The 19112-nt window shown below is 32.6% G+C and overlaps 2 protein-coding genes across 2 annotated transcripts; both read right to left on the bottom strand.

Moving 5' to 3' along the window:
• Positions 1–2148: 2148 nt before the first annotated feature.
• Positions 2149–3591, bottom strand: LOC140965295 (probable purine permease 4). Its single transcript, XM_073425463.1, has one exon. The coding sequence runs from the start codon at positions 3486–3488 to the stop codon at positions 2301–2303; it is 1188 nt and encodes a 395-aa protein (XP_073281564.1). The 5' UTR covers positions 3489–3591; the 3' UTR covers positions 2149–2300.
• An 8224-nt stretch (positions 3592–11815) lies between these two features.
• On the bottom strand, positions 11816–18984 carry LOC140964691 (uncharacterized). Its single transcript, XM_073424562.1, has 21 exons — positions 18653–18984; positions 18191–18270; positions 17706–17792; positions 17537–17587; positions 17335–17452; positions 17178–17234; positions 16994–17058; positions 16826–16909; positions 16394–16444; positions 16251–16313; positions 16122–16168; positions 15941–16010; positions 15796–15858; positions 14712–14801; positions 14557–14595; positions 14215–14442; positions 14028–14113; positions 12904–12952; positions 12690–12770; positions 12496–12589; positions 11816–12247 (listed from the first exon to the last, which is right to left on the bottom strand). Exons 1-21 carry the CDS (start codon positions 18768–18770, stop codon positions 12066–12068), a joined length of 1803 nt encoding a protein of 600 aa, XP_073280663.1. The 5' UTR covers positions 18771–18984; the 3' UTR covers positions 11816–12065.
• Positions 18985–19112: the final 128 nt, after the last annotated feature.

Genomic DNA, 19112 nt, shown 5'->3' with positions numbered 1-19112 from the left:
CAAATTATTCAAGCAATACTAAGGTAAGTAGATTTATTTTAAAAATATAATTTTGGTTATGCCTTGCTTCGTTTTCGAAAGTTTCAGTCGAGCATTATTTTTCTTCTTCTCTTTCTGTGATAGGATACCCTATGTTTTAGCACAGTGAGGATTCAAATTGATATAAGTGGGAATCCCAATATATGATAAGTTTATGGCCCTTACACAGTGAGTTTATAACCGTTATATGGTCTCGCCACCTTAGATGAGTAAAAATTAGAGACTTATATCGATAAACCATGAAAGTAGAGGAACATCAGTGTTTGGACCAATGCTATGCTTACGTTTATGATTATGGTACATGTTATATGAAATATGTTATGTGTGATAAGTAGAGGAATCTCGGTACTCTACCCTCTCCAGATAAGTCATAAGAGAAATCGAGAAAGAAGAACAATACAAGATTTAGGGATGATAATAAGAGGGGTCGCTAAGTTAATTTATTTTAATTTTCGTTTATTTAAGTTTTTAACACAAGTTGTAAACATTTACGTAGATTTTTATTATTTTCAGAGTTTATGTTGTAAAGACGATTATATTCTATGATATTTATGAAATAAACTAGTTTCAATTTATACTACACTACGATATTTGTTGTTTTCAATTATGTGATTATAAAATAACGTCGGTGTCGACTAACTTCGATCTCGAATGTGACAATACTAAATCACAAATACAGATATCCGACGCTAAGTTGTAAATTTCTCTTTCTTTTTTATTCCTAGAAGCTAATAACTCGCGGTTTTTGTATTTATATATTAAGAAAACATTTATACAAATTCCGCTCACAACTCACAATTGCATGCGGTAACTGAATGGCCAGATCATTGACTATGGTCATGAATAGAGATGTTGTTTGTCTGAAGAAAGACAATAGAGATGTTGTTAAATAAAATTAGATAGATATTTTTTAAGATATAGTATATATGATAACATAAATTGAGAATAATACTTATATGGTTTTACGCGATTCAATTACGGCCGAGAAAATCCCGACTCATCCTAAATCTCATAACATTCTCACATTGAAAGTATCTCGACTGGTCGTTCTCCCCAATCCAAGTGCATTGGTTGGGATTTTTCTCATCCTAATCAATGACAGGAAACGATCAGACATATAATCTCTTATTTTTAGTATATAATTATCACTTATTCAGTTTCGCATAATTTAGTTTTTTTCCATCACAAGTCCCCGTTTATTATACACTCACTATCAATTGAAATTCATATTTCTAGAGGATTGTCACTACAAAATTTAACACTCTTAAATTCGTTATTATAAGAGGGAGAACTTGATAATTTATTGATTTGTAATAAGATTGAGCTCATTGACTTATTTGTAATGTACAAGAAAATTTGACGAATTTTTGTTTAGCTGATTCATGACTTGGATTAACCCAGACAATTGCTTAGATTTGTTTGGAATGTTAAGTTTTTTTTTTCAGCTAATTCATTACTTATTGAATAACTGGTCACCTAAAACTTGTTATCAATTTTTATCTTGAAAGGTTGACTTGTCTTATCCATATTTAAACTCTATTTGGAGAGCCTTCAAGGATTTAAAAAAAATTATTTATTGAGATATCGTCTCTCTACGTAATGAGATTTCAAACATTTAGGACCTAAAACTTGTCGGGTATGAGGTTGAGAAAAATATTGACTCGATTTTTATTGGAACAAAGAACGAGTGAGAGAGTTATGAAACGAATCCCTACCTGATCTCATCTCAAAATTCAAGCATATTGTAATGTGATGGACTGTGCTATGGGTCACCCACTAATTTAATGTTTTGTAAATTTCACTTTGCAGTTATTCATTTTTTTTTTTGCGTAATAAGATGTATATCTCACATAGACATGATTAAATCTTTGAAAATTGTATATACAAACTTAGACAATCTCATTTGAACTACTTTTTGTGGTTAAATTAAGTATAAGTTCTAATATGAACAAAAATACAATATTAGCTTAACTGGTTATTACATACCAAAAATAGATGACACTCATGCACCAAGCAATTACATGCCAAAAGAATTTTAAAAATAAGCCATTAAAGTTGAGCAAAAAGAGACGAAAATGAACTAATAATACAAACAAAAATAGTCTTGAATAGTTAATATTAATGTATATGAAGAAATATATATAATATTGGAGAATATTACACAACAAACGATGAATAGTTTGATAATATAGGTAGTCAGTCCTAGTGCGTATCATAATTAATTTGATTTGTATTAGATTAATTATTTATTTTAAGCTAATCTACGCCGTCAGATTGTTACTGGATGGATAACTTGGTTTTTTGTAGTTCTTGGCATACATGCCGTACAAATAGGAGAAGAAACCCCAGACGCAGAGCACCGTGGACACCGCCTTCATTCCGCCGAACTTATCCCCGTACACTATAACGCCACCCACAATGTTCGCGCCCAGCAGCGCCGTCATGCATATCCCTCCCGTCAACGATGTTGTCAAGAACACTATTCCCGCCGTTCCCACGAAGCACAATTGCCATGCAATCAAGGTCGACGCCACAGTCGACCAGTATGCAGCGGAACCTTTATCGAACACCCTTGTGCTCTCAACCTTCATCACGGAAAATCCACCATGCGCCGCACCCATGCCTACAGTTGCTAACACCGTTGCCGCCATTTCCATCACCAGCTGCATCTCCAGCACCATACCGTAGCAGTCCACTTTCCTGTATATTAGCTCCATCACCGGGAGGTACAAAGCGAACAGCAATCCTGCACCTATAGTTGACAGGAATCCCACCAAGTATTCGGATCGAGTCAAACTAGGGGGTTTGTCGTGGCTGGAACCCAAGCCTACGAGCACCGAACTAACAGTCAAGAGTAGGACGCAATTGAGGCTTGTGAAGGACGCCTTTTGTTTCACTAAAATCATAGAGAGCACGAGATTGAAAGCCAGTTGGGAAGACAGGACAAGAGAGGACGTGGAGACGGGTAGATACGAAGTCCCCCAAGAAAAAAGAAGGTTGTTGAGACCCATAAAGACACCCACAATGATGGACAGAAGAAAAATCTTGAGAGTGAATCCAGAGAAAGGTCTCCTCTGATCAGAAGATTTGGACATATAGTAAGGGAGATATATTGGAAGCAGCAGGATAGGAAAACCGGCGGACTGAATCCATGTTGAGACCCATCTGCTGGAACCTTTGTGAATGAAGTAGAACTTGGTGATTAAGCTCGAAGAAACCGAACCCACAAACAGACAGGCGTAATTTATCAGTAGAAGAAGAGTGTGGTGGGCATTAGCAGCTCCTTCTTTTGCGTTTCCTTGTGCTTCAGGCACTGCTCCTTGGATCTTGATGAACACCCCATGATCTGCTTCAACCTCAAGTTTACTTGTTTCATTGTTAATTAGAGAAAGTTGTATTCCTTCTTTAGCCGGTGGTGGTGGTGTCTCCGGTGAAGTTTGGTCGGGCATGGTCAAGTACTGAATCAAATAACGTTGTTTTGCTTGTCCTTGAAAAATAATTAATAAAAAAGAAAAGAAATAGTTGGGTCAGGTCTATATCAATTCATGGGAACTTCATGAGCAAAACATGCATTGAAAAGTTACATATATGCAGTAGAATTTTATAAGGATTACAGCCAAAGTTGGTTGCATGGAATTTAATGTAAAGTTGATTAAACAAAAATAAAAATAAAAAGAACAGATCTCATCGAGTCAAACAAGATGGAACTATTGTAATATTGTTCAGACAAAAGAAAGAAACAGAAGCGGAAATTAATTAGTTCATTGAATTGACTTCTGGGAAAACGTTACAAATCGAACCTCTGTTTATATTCCGGTCGGCTCTTTCTCGAATTTTAGGGAAAAGGTACTCACTCTCATCCTTCTGAAACCAACACTTGAAAATTGTAATTGCTTTATCTAGTACATGATAAATAATTTTACTTGTTCAAGATATTTTTTAAAATAGGTAAATTTCATTCATTCCAAATTTCACATGATAAGTAATTTTACTTGTTCAAGGTTATATTTTTTAAAATAGGTAAATTTCATTCATTCCAAATTTCACATGATAAATAATTTTACTCGTTCAAGATTGTTACAACAGATATGAGTAGAGAGAATTATAAAAGAAAATAGAGAATGAGTCAATATTTTGGTGCGATTTTTATTGAACACAGTCAACCTATTTATAGGAGAAATCACAACATACAAATCTTTACATATATTATCTTGTCATATTTATCTTAATTACAAATATTCAAATATAACTAAATAAGATAATCATCGACAATAAAAAAATATACTCCCTCTTAAATGATTATTTGCACAAACAATCGAATCGTCAAATATTTATCTGGCAAGATGGATGCTTAGAAACTTCATCGGGACTCAATGTTGCATCATTAAAACCTTGTGAGTAAAACTCATTGGAAAAAATTCGAACGCAAGAAAATAATAAATCAATAGATAATTTCTTTGAATGTCTTTCCGACGATAGATGCGCTTCGTTAAAACCTTGCTAGAAAAAATCAGTGGGACCACATCCTAGTGAAGGAAAAAGAGTACGACCTCTCTCGCTAATTGTTAATTTCTTTATGAAAAATCTTGTCATGAAAAGCCACGTGGAAAAAATAATAGACCAGGAAAAAGTGTATAACTTTGATTGCTCTCCCTATTGCAAGTATCACTTGAAATCATCAACTCTTCGTACTCCGAACTTGTACACTGATTTGCCAAAATTTGATGCATGTGATAATTTTGTAAAGTAATCGGTCATATTATCTTCGATTGTTGATAATCTCTTATATACAAATCAATAGTCTGTATGATATTGCAAAGAAAATCAGTCACGTGTCTTTCTAGTTGTCATTGTATTCTTTGGATAAAATATATACATCACTAGTGTAATTTGTGAGATATGATGATGAATAAATTCATATATATGATACTTCAAGACCAAATATATTTTCTTCATCTTTCAAGTTGACGAAAATGATACTTTGAGTATCAAATGGTCAAACAACCACATATTGATATAACTTATAAAAATATTTTCGTACATTTTCTTTGTACTAAAACTTATGTACATATATTGTCCAGAAAATGTTCAATCTATAATCGTATACATAATTTCTTCTTTTCCAAGTATTTTATCGCAAATTTATATTTCATTTACTTGTCTATTTTTATAAATTCTTCAAGAGTACTAATTAGCTGAATGTATCACATGTACCAAGATCATTTTAATTTGTATAATGACATGTTACGTTCTATTGAAATAATAGTTTTGAATTTGAATCTAAATCAATTTGGCACCTCAAATCCTAAGAGGATTTTCTATACATATCACTATTAAATCAACTCATCCACAACAACTGAAAATATTTTCTCATAACCGACTTTGGGTTAGAAACTCTGAGCTAAAGTATGCTCATATTTCACATGTCATTTATCAATCATTTTTATTGAAAATCACTACAAATTGTATTTCAAGATAATCATTACTTTTCATTATAGCAAAACATACATTAATAATTATATAATTTTAATCTCAAATAATATGTGAAATATCATATTTTAATATACTTGTTATTCTTCATGAATAACACAATCCAAATTGGATCTATTAAAATATTTGGTCGATCATGCTTTTCATGCTTTTAGCGACTTTTTTGTTTACTTACAAGTAATATAAGAAATGTCCCGCAGGACATCAATTTCTTTCATAACGACTAGCCTTCATTATTCTTTTGACATTGAGATATTCACTCATTTTTTTAAAGGGGTTCTTCGTCGCTTCAGATGAGTTATATACATTATTCAACTGGAATATTAATGAAGCTAATTAATTGTATAATCAATATTATACACAAGATCAAATAACATATTTTGATATTTAAACTCGAAACTTCATGTTCACATTATATTACATTGGGATTTATCTTAAAAATATTTTTTTAGCTTCTATTTCATCCCCCAATGTTGGAAATATCATTTTACAAGAATAATAAATGAGAAATTGTGTCATAAAAATCTCATTGCTCAACATATTTGATAATAAGATTCAAATTATTTCCAACATATCTACAATTAATATCTTTAGGAGATTCACTCTAGTGCATTTGTCGCACATAACACATTATCGTTGGCATAACATATACAATATATATTTCAGATATCTCGAAAATATGATGCATTTATTATCAAAATCAATAGCTTCTAAATCAATTAAACCAACGTATTTATAATCATAAAATTGATATTTATATTCTCTCTTTTAATCAACCTTGTCTTGATTATATATCCTTGAAATTTTTCTCGAAATGTATTTTCGCAAACATCAAGTTGCGATTCGTGGTGCCACATTATTTATTCATTCCAGATAATACGAGAATTTCTGCCAACTTGAGCTTATGATAGTGGTATCAAATTTGATAAGCCATAAATAATAATTCATAAAATTTTCTAAATATTTGATTAAAAAATCTTCATATTTATCGATTCAGAAACTTCTGGCTTCATCATTACATGTTTGTGCACTATCAATAGTCTGTTAACTATTTATATAATTTGAATGCTCAACTCAATCGATGATGCTAAACTCTGAAAATATTTGTATCGATGATATTTTTTGAGAATATTAGATCTTCTAGAACTATTGATCTGTAATATACTATTTATGTCAAATCAATATTGACATTGGATTCACAAATCCATACACGTCACTGTTTATCACTATTTTATTGCATCAAGCATATCATCATTTTTTCATCGTCAATCAAACGATCTTCTAGATCCTTAATACATTTATATCAACATACTATGAAAATATAATTTGGGTAGACATCATCGGTCTTCCACAAACTTTATATCGGGTTTTATGTATTATCAAAATATTTTGTGCCAATTTTATAATTCATATCTCATTTGAGATAATATATTCTTCTTTGATATCAAATGTGTTCATTGACACTATCACATATCTTATAGAATGGATCATATTAATTAGACAATTTTGAATAATTGTCTCCCTTTATTTCTCTTTGAATAAACAAAATACTATAACTAAGATATTGAAATTGAGAAATTGAACTTGAGAAATTGAAGTATATTTTCAAAATCTTATATGTACCAAATATATCTTTTACCTTAAATAACGACATTCGATCTCTTATGAATATCATTCCACATTATATTTTTTGTTCCTACGTTTGCAAAACATATAAAACAATATATAATAAAATATTTATCATTTATTAACACTTTAAAATAAAGACAATTTTTAATCAAATAATTTTGAAACAAGTCAAAATTATATCTACAGTAAAATAAAATAGAAAAACAATTATTTCTTTAATGTGATTTTTCTTTTTTTTTTTTCAAATCTTAAAATCTTATAATATTCATCAATAAATAAACATTAATATCTATATAAAATAACATTTCATTAAATAACATTAACTTAAAAAAAATATGGATAATTACTCAGATTCACATGATTATGCATGATTTAATAATTTATCAGAAGAATGATATATGTTGATGTGTAATAGCTTAAAAAACATAATATAAGCATATTAGTTAACATAAGAATAACATGCAATGAAACATTAAATTAAAAATCAGTGACAGTGGATGAGAAATAAATGAATGCTCAAAGCTCAATTCACTGTCATGATCATGCATAAAATACCATAATCGTCGATATTTAATATAGATTATGATATCAATTCACTAGATTTACAATTTTTTTTCGATTGATTACGTTATGGTCTCACTGTCATATATTCTCTAACAAATATTGTGGTATCACGGCCATATATTCATATATATTTTTTTTATCAAATAACCTATATATGCAGTTCATCATTGAACATGAAGTCATTATACATAATAAAATAGTGACAAATAATAGATCATGCATTTTCTTTTGATAGATCTTATAGCTTTTATCACCTCTTTAGTAATATAGACAATTTCAGATCCTATATCGATATTTTTTTAAAAAATTGTAATAAATTTCTCAATTAATAAGATCCTCAAAAAACATTCAACCAAAAGACATTGAATTAATATTCCTCAAGAATATTGTCAAAGCTTGGATCTTATATCAATATTTTTCATGAATATCAACAAATTTTTGATCTTTTGACTACTATGTCTTTATAAATATTGAGATAATTTGGCATAGATCTATATCTTTCAATAATACTTATGGATCTTGGATCTAATATCAGATATTGGCCATGAATATATTCAGTTTCTCAATATATGATGTCTTTATTATGAATTTCTTTATATTACCAATATATTATATCATAATCACAAATCTATTTAAATTCTCAATATATTTAATTTTATATCATATCTTAATCATGAATTTCTCTCAATATAAAATCATGTTGTGCTACTTTAGAGCCATCAACATCATGAAATTTTATGGGAACCAATATATCAATAATTATAATTGTGCTACTGCTAGAACACTGACAAATATTTCATAAAATTGAGTGTTGACAACACATTGTCTTATTCTAATAGCATCAATAGAACCAGAAATATATTCATTCTCAGTTGTATACAACATCGTGCTCATAACGTGTTATAAACCATCTCATAACGTGTTATAAACCATAAAAAAAGGATGATTATAGATAATCCATGAAAAAAAGACAACGAGTCAATAATCATATTCAATTTTTATTGAAAACAATAACTCTATTTATAAAAGAAGATTACAACATATAAATATTTATATATATTATTTTTCATATTTATCTTAATTATAAATCTTTCAAATATAACTGGATAAGATAATTTTTTTGAAAAAAAATATATTTATAACAAATATTATATTTTTTAAAATAGGCAAATTTCCTTCATTCCAAATTTCACTGTAGTCATGATCACCGATTAGAAAAAAGATATATATAGAGGTTAGCTACTGCATGTAGTCACTGTTGGTGAAAAAAGGGACAAAACTGAACGAACGAGCGGGCCGTTGAACGCTTGACAAGTTCTAAAAAGCAAGGAGCATGCAGCCATGCACCAGGACAAATGGCATCCGCCAAATATCCAGAACCGATATATATATATATATATATCCACATTTTGGGGAATGCTTGCCCATTAATCAGACGTAAAATAATCACACAAACTAGTGCAAGAGATGATAATAAATGCTGGAGATCTACGAACCTAGCTAGGCTAGAGTTACATCGATTCAGAAGATTATTTTCACATAATAGTTGAAAGATTACTCGTTATCTTTCTTGAAAATCCCGTGAAATCAGAAGCATTATTTAAGGATATGAAAACCTTTTTTTCCCGTATATCTACAGGTGAAATCCCTTCAGGAAAAGAGCTGGAAATTTTTTCCTTTTTTAATTCTCCATCTTCAGAATAATAAACAAGAGAGGAGAGACAAAAAAAACAACTTTTATATATATTAATATGTTTTTCCAGTGTTGCAAATCTAAACATGAGACAAGTAATTAATTCAAATAAAAAAAGAAAAATATTGACTTTTTGTATGATAAATTACAAAAGTATATTTGAATCCAATCAGACCTCTTTTATTTTTTTTTTAAAATTCTCTATTATTCTTGAAAAAATATGTCATTGTCATCCTGTGTATGTCAATCTAAATGTACATTTTTTTCCTATTCTAACTGTCATCGTCATGTCATCGTGTTGTGTCGGTCTAAATGTACATCCAAACGTGACTCTAAAAAATTGAACTAATGGTATGCTACATGACAAAAGAATTAACGTAAAAATTTGTGTGAGACGGTCTTACAGATCTTATTTTGTGAGACGGATTTCTTATTTGGGTCAACCATGAAAAAATATTACTTTTTATTATAAGAGTATTACTTTTTATTGTGAATATCGATAGGATTGACTCGTCTCACAGATAAAGATTCGTGAGACCGTCTCACAAGATACCTATTAATTAATTAATTAATATTAGAGCAATTTACCTTGAGTTCAATGGATGCTGTAGAAATTTATGTGGTCTTTGGACCCTTTTTAATTTGTTGCCTTTACTACCTCAATCCTGGTTTGATTTCATTCACAAATAAAATAAAATCTTTCCATTTGAAATTTGGGGGTTTCTAAAAGTTCTTTTACTTTAAAATTGAGTAAAATCTTTCCATCTGGAGAAAAGATTTTTCAAAATAATGCAAATTAATGCTAAATATTTATGACAGCCATCACGTGGTGTTAGAATATTACCTATTATCAAATAGGATTTCTTTTACAGACCTATAAATGTCGTCAAAACGAGAAAAATGGAAGTTACTTGTTTGAACATAAAAAGATTTAGAGAATCTTCAAGATATTAAAAGTGATATTTGAATAACATAGTACGTATACGTACTTATGTTTATCTATATCATAAAAGTTTTAATGAGATCGTCTTCACATATCAATTTTGTGAGTTGAGTATCTGATTTGATCTGACTAATAAAAAAATAATATTTGTATATGAAAAATATTATAATTCACTTTAAATATTAATATGATCTACTCATCTAGGATAAATAATATTTTATATATATAGATGTAGACACACATACTAGCTAAACTTAGACAAATGCAACATAATTTTCGTACAGTGAAATGAACACAATATTAGAGGGATTTGTTCAGACTTTATTATATAAAAATAAATAAAACACGATGAATATATTCAAACTAAGTCAGATATAATTACATAAAAAAATTAAAGAAGTTGTGGGGAAACCCGTTTTTAGACCAGACAAAAAGAGCTTCCTAGTTATTGCATGAGTAATGTGATTCGTTGATCGTTTAACAAAAATAAAAGACATAGATTGAATTTCCAAATTAAAGCTAGGATTTTGCAATATTAAACAATTAAGTTTATTGTAGAAAAGTCGTGTGATGCAGAATTTATGGAGTCGATAATCACCAATACACTTGATTTAATGATTATGTTTGTGAGTTGTAATTCTTTTATTCAAACGAGAACTTTCTTAATCTCTAAAACTTCGACAATCAAAATGTATAGTTCAGATTTTGGTGAGTGTATTAATTTTGGATTTTTTTTAATGTATATTTGCTATAATTTAGAACATTTTTAATATTTGACAAGTCCAACCTGGATTAGACTCGCTGGATTTTGGAATGGATCTAAAAATAAGGAGGGGCGGGTCGAGTTAGGGTCTAATTTATTCTTGGAGAGGCAGATCCGAGGATCGGCCAAACCTGTCTCAGTCCCGTTGCCATCGTTTAAACTTAGCAGAATTGGTTAACCCGGATTAATTCTAAAATTCAGTTTTATTTTTTAAAAATTCGGTTCAGTTTGGGTTATTGGCATAAAAAATATAATCTGTTTAACTGATTTAACCTATATAATTTTTGAATGATATTGATTTTTTATAGAGCTTAATAATGTACATTTTATTTTTTTTATATATATTTTATTGGTCTTCAGGATCGTGGGGCATGAACTTCAAACTGTTTCTTTGGCTTGCCCAATTATCCATAGCTAACTTGCATGAAGAGAATCAACAAATCTAACATCATTGCAAATCGAAAAAACACCCTTTTCTCTTCCCCAAAATCTTCCCTCTTTACTACATTCTTTCTAAAAACCAATATCACTCCAAGGGTATCCCCAAATTCTTCTTCTCTGTCGTCGATGGGTTACTTTTCGCCTCCATGGCTTCTATTTTCGTCATCTTGAATCATCTTTCACACTCGCATTTCGGGCAAATAATTGATGACATGATCATGTTTATCAACAAGGATATCAGACAGTCGCGCGATAGTTGGAAAGTCTCAAGCCAAACTAGCATGAAAAAAACTCAAGACGACGTCTTTAAACACGATTAGAAATATATTAAAAAAAAACATTTGTCCTATTTCACATCGGTGAACTGTAACTAATACCCCCTTCAACTCGAAAAAACTGGAACGAATCACCATGACACACTATGTAAACCTAGACTTATCATACATAAAGGAATCAAATTCTGGGCCAGAATGATGAATCATGCTACAGAGGTTGCTAATCATTCAAACATGCAAACCATTTCCATTGCGGAAAATTCCACCCAAAGAGCCGTTAACTAACTTAGCTGAGCTCTCATATGCATAAGCCTTTGCTGTTGAGGAACCATTGCTCATCCTACATGAACACTTTGCCATACTTTTCTTCAAAAGAACGTCCAGCTGCCCACAGGTTGCTGCTACCAATCCTGTCATGAAGAGTAAAAAGGTGTAACTGTATTTTCTACCGCAGGGATCAATTTTCGCTTTTATGTAGAATGCCCGATGATGACCTTTCTTTTCAAATCCATTTATCAGGATCTTCACATACAATATGAATACAAGTCAATAAAAGAGTGGTTCAAGAAATGATTTTGTGACCCAAATACAATCAGACCAAGTTCTTGATTCCAATATGCTGGAATTGAGAGCAGCATTCAACGGTTGAAAAGTGTACCTAAGAAAAGGGCAGAAGGCTTCCCTGGTCTTGATTTGAATTCAGGGTGAAACTGAACACCGACAAAGTAAGGATGATTAGGCAGCTCGACAATCTGCAATGGAGGTTGATGATAAAACTTGCAGACCAAAACAATAGAGGGTAAAGCTACAATCAGAAATCAGTAGCCATAAGAATATGATAACAAGAAATACCTCCATACGACAACCACTTTCATCTTTGCCAGTAAAAGTGAGACCAGCATCTTCAAGTTGTAAGACCATATCTGGATTTACCTATAGACAAAATCAAGCCAAAATTTTCAGCGCGATACCCTAATTTACCATCACAGATGGAATGCATATCAAGAATGTAATCTATTTAAAGTTGAAGTAGCAGTGTAGCTTCAGAAACAAATCGTTCACGCACCTCATATCTGTGTCTATGCCTCTCATCAATAAAGCTTAGATTTCCATATCTAAAATCAACAATTTTTACATTTAATCAGATATTATGGAAAAATGCCAAGAATCAAGAGGTACTATTTTCAGTGTTTCTCCTCAAATGACTATAGAGCTTATTCGTAGAGATGTTAGAGTTCAGAAAAGGTTGTGATATCCACAATGTATTTACTAGTGCCCAGAGGTCCGCCAGGGAAGAGCAGAAATCTGATTTTCAGATGATTTCTGGAAGGGCCAATATTGACGAAGTATAATAAAAAATTATCAGCGGTATCAAATGTAAGAGTGTTGGTGAATATTAGTCTCATAGATGATGATGAAAATCATAAGACATCTACAAGTATCCGTCAACTTGATCTAAGAAAGCTGGAAATCTCATTTCACAAATTACAATATCTCTGAAAGTAAAAGGATAAAGTAAAACAAAAGATGTTCCAATAACATCAAGAGTAAAAGTATTTCAGACTAGTTTAAAAATAAGATGGTTGGATTGATCAGAAAAAAAAAATCATCAAAAAATGAAAAGCTAGATCCAACCTCTCTATCCTCAACGCTCTACGCGAAAGAGAGCTTTCGTGCATTTTAAGTATATTTTATAGAGCTGCTGCGTCAAGGTTTAAAACTTTGCACAATTTCAAACCGATGGATAAATGCTGCAAGAATTGGTTAATGTACTTTGGACTTGCATGTTCCCATTCACTGGTTTACGAAGAACGTCTCTAAAATAAATCAATTTAAACGGAATTTCCCATACTTACAGTGATATGTTAACCCCAAAGTTAATGTTTAAAAGTTATTGTTCACCGCCTTAAACAGCTCGAAGTACTGTGGAAGAACCAAATGTAAGCAAAATCATTTTGTATTCATAGCTTTTAATTGATTGGAAGCAATTTATCCATTCCACATCCAGACCTAGACAACGGATTCTTTCTAATTACCCAATACCTTCTCAGCTATCTATATAAATGGCCTATGACATTCCATGCCACATCTTGAGATCTCATTGTTCAAACCAATAAAACTCTATGATGCCATCTGAGAATGCATGAAGACTTATTTCTCTCATTTTGTAAAAGAAGGAAAGAAACTCACAGTTTTGCTGATTTACTTGCGGAACCTTGAAAAAACGTCCTCCTTGATCCAAGCCGCATTGTACCTCCCATATGGGTTTTCGAACCCTGCAGATAATACAATGAAAATTGATGTATTAATAAGATCTTATTATATAAAAAACTTTGGCTAAGCAATATTAAAAGATAATCATAGGATAAATTGGGACCTCAGGCATAAAAATAATACAAGGGTTCTGAGTGTTGGGATCAAATTCGGTACTGTTTGCATCGGGTAGCCCAAGGACTGATCTAGCAAACTCAATCACAGCAATTTGCATTCCTAGGCATATCCCAAGATAAGGGACCCTATTTTCACGAGCATACTTTGCAGCAAGAATTTTTCCCTCTACTCCTCTGTCACCAAACCCTCCAGGAACTAGTATGGCATCAGCCCCCTAGAAGGCAAGAATTTTTTAAATCACCAAAGAGGATCAACAAAATTATTTTTACAATGAAACTCTCTCCAAGTAATAAAATAATTTCCAGGCTATTAAAGTGGCTAGGCAGACCTTCAACAAATTCCAAGCAATTTGATAACCATCAGGATTCTGCAAGTAGATATACATCCGAAACTGTAAGATGATACCATGTAAAGCAATATAAAACAAGCAATACGGATAAAAATATATACATATAATACAAGCAATTATGCCAAGAGATTAACCTCTTCCGCAGTTGCATTTTCAAGATCACTAGCAGGTACCCAATCTACACACAATTTCCTGTGGCAGGCAACAGAAGCATGCAAAAGAGCCTGCAAACAGTAATCAAACATTGTCGGTCTACGCATATATACAGATTCGGGGAAGTTTCTAACACCTTAATCAGAGTCAGGAATTCACGAGTTCTAGTCCTCCGATGCATAATTCCCTCATATTTAATAAAATGGAATTGAGTAATAACATTTTCAGGGTATTATTGCTCAATACCCTACCAACATGCAAATGTACAGTTTTGAGCTCACGTGCCCTCATCTCTTGCTCAAGTGTGAGGGAAGTGCTAACGTATAATTTGTAGATCTACCTCTCACAGGCTTGGGTTTCATGAAAAATAGTTTCTAGCAAGTAGGTGACGGGCCATCTAATTTCAGCCGTTGTGATCCATACGAATAAATTATCCAGTAGCCAATAGGCATTGAAGACATTAATCTGATAATGGCATTAAAGATTCTTAGCTTCAAAGTAAACTCTCCTGAATCCTCGTCTTTCACAAAATCTCACAAAGATCTCAAGTTTTTGTAAAGATACCCTACATATCAACTAACAGAAAGTGTCTTGAAAACACCACCTAGGCGGCAGCATAAACAAAATGGAGTGCAATTGGATACTAAAGGAGCATATCAAATGAGTTGTTTTTTTGTCATTGGTTCAACAAAATTAAAAAACGATATGTGGTCCCTTGGACAGATCGATCGCTAAATTGCAAACAAATGAAGAAACTCACTCCTCGGATTATCCACAAGTTTTAAGTTAAATTTGAACTATAGACATTATAGATGCCTAAGCTGTCCCAAGGCCTTGTCACGTGATCTTTCAAGATTTAGGGAATAAAAACATATTACATATATAATTTGACCAACACTTGGCAAGGCCATGAGCACCCTAGTTTTGTTAGGTGACAAGATTTTGGGATAATATACATGTGAAAGTCTCATTCTCCCAAGCTTCTCTCACTCCAGTACCTATGTACACCATAACATATAATTAAACCTGCACAGAAATTGTTCACTAGAAAATGCACAAGTTCACCTGCAGCACAGAGAGATAAGAATCAGCAAGTCCAGTGTATTTTCCGACCATGGCAATTCTAACCTGTATAATGACATGACGGTCAAAATTCTTAAAGACAAAGAAAGTTTATTTCATCCCATACTTGAACAATGACAAAACCTACAGGCTCACGCAACATATCACATAGGCTAGCCCTGGATGTCCATTCCTCCAAAGCAGGTTCTCTAGCACCACTACACTTCATAAAAAATAAAATTATTAAAAAAAGGACTCAATAATTTGTGCTCAACAATGGAATCCTAGCTATTCCCTAAAGGAATACAGCAGAAAGTTGCATGACGAACCCATTGAGGTTCAAGACCTTCAAAATTGCCTCGTGAGCTTTCTGGTTCTAAACGAAAGATGACATTTGTTATAGTCGTTGAATTAATATAATAAAAATTTGATTTGACCGAAGGTGCAGAAATACTCACTCGCAAAAGCAAAGGTATATGCCAAATATTAGAAACATCATATAGCGTGATAATGTTGTCAATCTGGAAGAACAATATACTCATAAGCTTATTGTGTAGCATATTAGCATGATGATGCTGCAAGATTATAATAAATGCAATACCGGAACGTGGCAAAAACGGGAAATTTTTTCCTTGACATTTCCATCAAGTTCCTGTAGAACAAAAAAATCTTAAGCGGGTTAATAAATATGACATTAAATCTATGACTACACAATGAAACAATGTGCTGAAGTTTGGGTGCCAGCGGATAGCTTGAAAATTGACCTTGGTCAAACATTATTTTTTAGTTGCAACCTTGGAAATTTTTTTCATAATGAATATAGACCAAACAAAGGTATTTTTATTTTCCTCATAAATAAGTTGCAATATTGAAGAACAAACCACTCCTTTACACAAAAACATGATGCACTTCAGTTACCAAGCATATGCAACATCAAACATCCAAAGCTTGGTTAGGCTAAACTTGGCACCCCCACACCCACCACCACCACATGCACACACGCACAGAGAGAGAGAGAGAGAGAGAGAGAGACCAATGTGCTGCGGCATGCCAGAATATTTGGAGTCAGGCCCAAGCTTCTTAATCCCCTGACACTATGTTGAGTTGGCTTGGTTTTCTAAACAGGTAAAAACCATTTTCATGCTTAAATCATAAGAAGAAATTACCAACATGAAAAATAATGATATTATGAAAACCTCACCTGCTCGCCAACGACGGTTAGAACAGGCACTAAGCTAACATGAATCAAACAAAAATTTCCATCACCTGAGAAAATAAAGAGTCTAAAAGAGTTGCACAAATTAACCTTTTAAGGAAGAACGATATCACTAAAAAACATTCGGTGCTGTACGTTCTTAAGAGCGAGATGAAATACTTAATCTTACCTACACGATATGAAAATTGTCCAAGAGCCTCCATGTAAGGCATTGATTCAATATCACCTGCATCAGGTAAAAAATTTCAGCTTAAATGATAATAATAATAACAAAATTAAAATATCAGTAATAACTGGTCTCATTGCATACAAGATGTCATGTTTACCAATAGTTCCACCCAACTCTATGACACAGACATCTGCCGGACCTTCATTTCCATCTACTGATATTGCTGCCACACGTTCAATCCATTCTTGAATTGCATCAGTTATATGAGGTACAACCTTCAAGGGAAACAGGTAAGTGGGACCACAAGCTACCAAGAGTGGAGAGCATCAAAAAAACCAGATGTGTCAAAACGGACATACCTGAACTGTTTGTCCCAGATAATCTCCCCTTCTTTCCTTCTCAATAACAGCCTAAATAAAGAAATGGAACTTTTATCAAGTCAAAATTTATAGTTCAGGGTAGCCGATGGATATCTGAAGAGCATGACAACATAAATGTATCGAAAATATAAACAGTCTGGAAACTTGCCTGGTATATTTTTCCAGTTGTTATATTATTATCTCGCGTCAATTTTATATCCAAAAACCGCTCATAGTTTCCAAGGTCCAAGTCCACCTTAAAAAAATTAAGCAACAGTTTCCTTGTCAAGTAATGGTGACTGGTAGATTAAATAAATCTCAGATAAAAGATGCATGCCGTAGAGAATATTTAGCACACCAATACATTTTTAAGACAGGAAGTATTGAGTGCCTCCAGATTGTTCCAACAAAAAGCGCGAGATGAATTACAGGTTTCAATATTCAACTGTTGAAATACACCCAAACCCCCACCCAGAAACATCTCATGGAAGATTTTGTCATCAAATCTAGGCTTTTCCAGAAATTTAGAAGTACATAACATACTCTTAACCCAATCAGAAAATCCAAGCCTAAATGCGGCCAACATTATTATTGACATAAAATTCTCAATAAAATAAATTGGGATGATTTTGTATATAAAGGATGTTTTCTTACCTCTCCACCGTCATCAAGGACAAATACCTCCCCGTGCTCGAACGGAGACATGGTTCCAGCATCAGTATTCAGGTAAGGATCTGAATACATAAATCCAGATAGAGGGGGGAAACGCATATTAGTCCGTGTTCCGAAAGAAATACGGAATAAGTTACAGCAACTCCTCTCGCCTTATACTCCACACCGCAGAGAAAACAAGACAAATACATAGAGAGAAGACAGGATGAAGGTATACTGGGAAAAAGGGGAATAACCAACATTGGAGAGAGAAAAGAAAGGAGAAGCCTTCGCCAATGTCAGTGGAAAAAAGATTGAATTCTTTTCTCCAAAGAATGGCGCTAAAACCATACATTACATCCACACTCACGCTTAGCATTTACATGGACGAACAAGAAAGGGAGGGAACGGGAACGGAAACAAGAACGAAAAATAAAATAAAACCCATAAAAATAAAAAACCAACCAATTTTGATGGAAGTAACCCGGAGTCCACAGGCCTTGAGGATGAGACCTATACTGCTGGCGGTGACCCCTTTGCCAAGACCGCTCACAACTCCTCCCGTCACCAAAACGTACTTCATTTTTATCTACTCTTCGAGCTTCCCGTTCGGAAGAAAGAAACAGGCCTCTACTTGGAGCTTATCGAAAATAGTAGTGAAACTCGAGAGAGAAATTAGGAGGGAAGCGATTCAATGAGATTGGATGTGAGAAGGCAATGGCGGCTTTTTATGCTTGGGGGTTGAAGGCAGGTAAAAATATCAGGGCACACACAAACTTCCACAGTTGATCGACACCTTTGTTCAACATGCACATTATTCTCCCTTATTTTGAAAATTATAAGCACAAGTGAATAAATACAAACAATCCTTAATTTTTTCATTTAATTTAATTTTAAAAATAAAAGATGAGAGTATTTTTATGAC

This window comes from Primulina huaijiensis, chromosome 18 (genome assembly GCF_012295235.1).
Source record: "Primulina huaijiensis isolate GDHJ02 chromosome 18, ASM1229523v2, whole genome shotgun sequence".
NCBI lineage: Eukaryota > Viridiplantae > Streptophyta > Magnoliopsida > Lamiales > Gesneriaceae > Primulina > Primulina huaijiensis.
The sequence above is the reverse complement of the archived record's forward strand: the minus strand, read 5'-3'. Positions and strand labels throughout refer to the sequence as shown.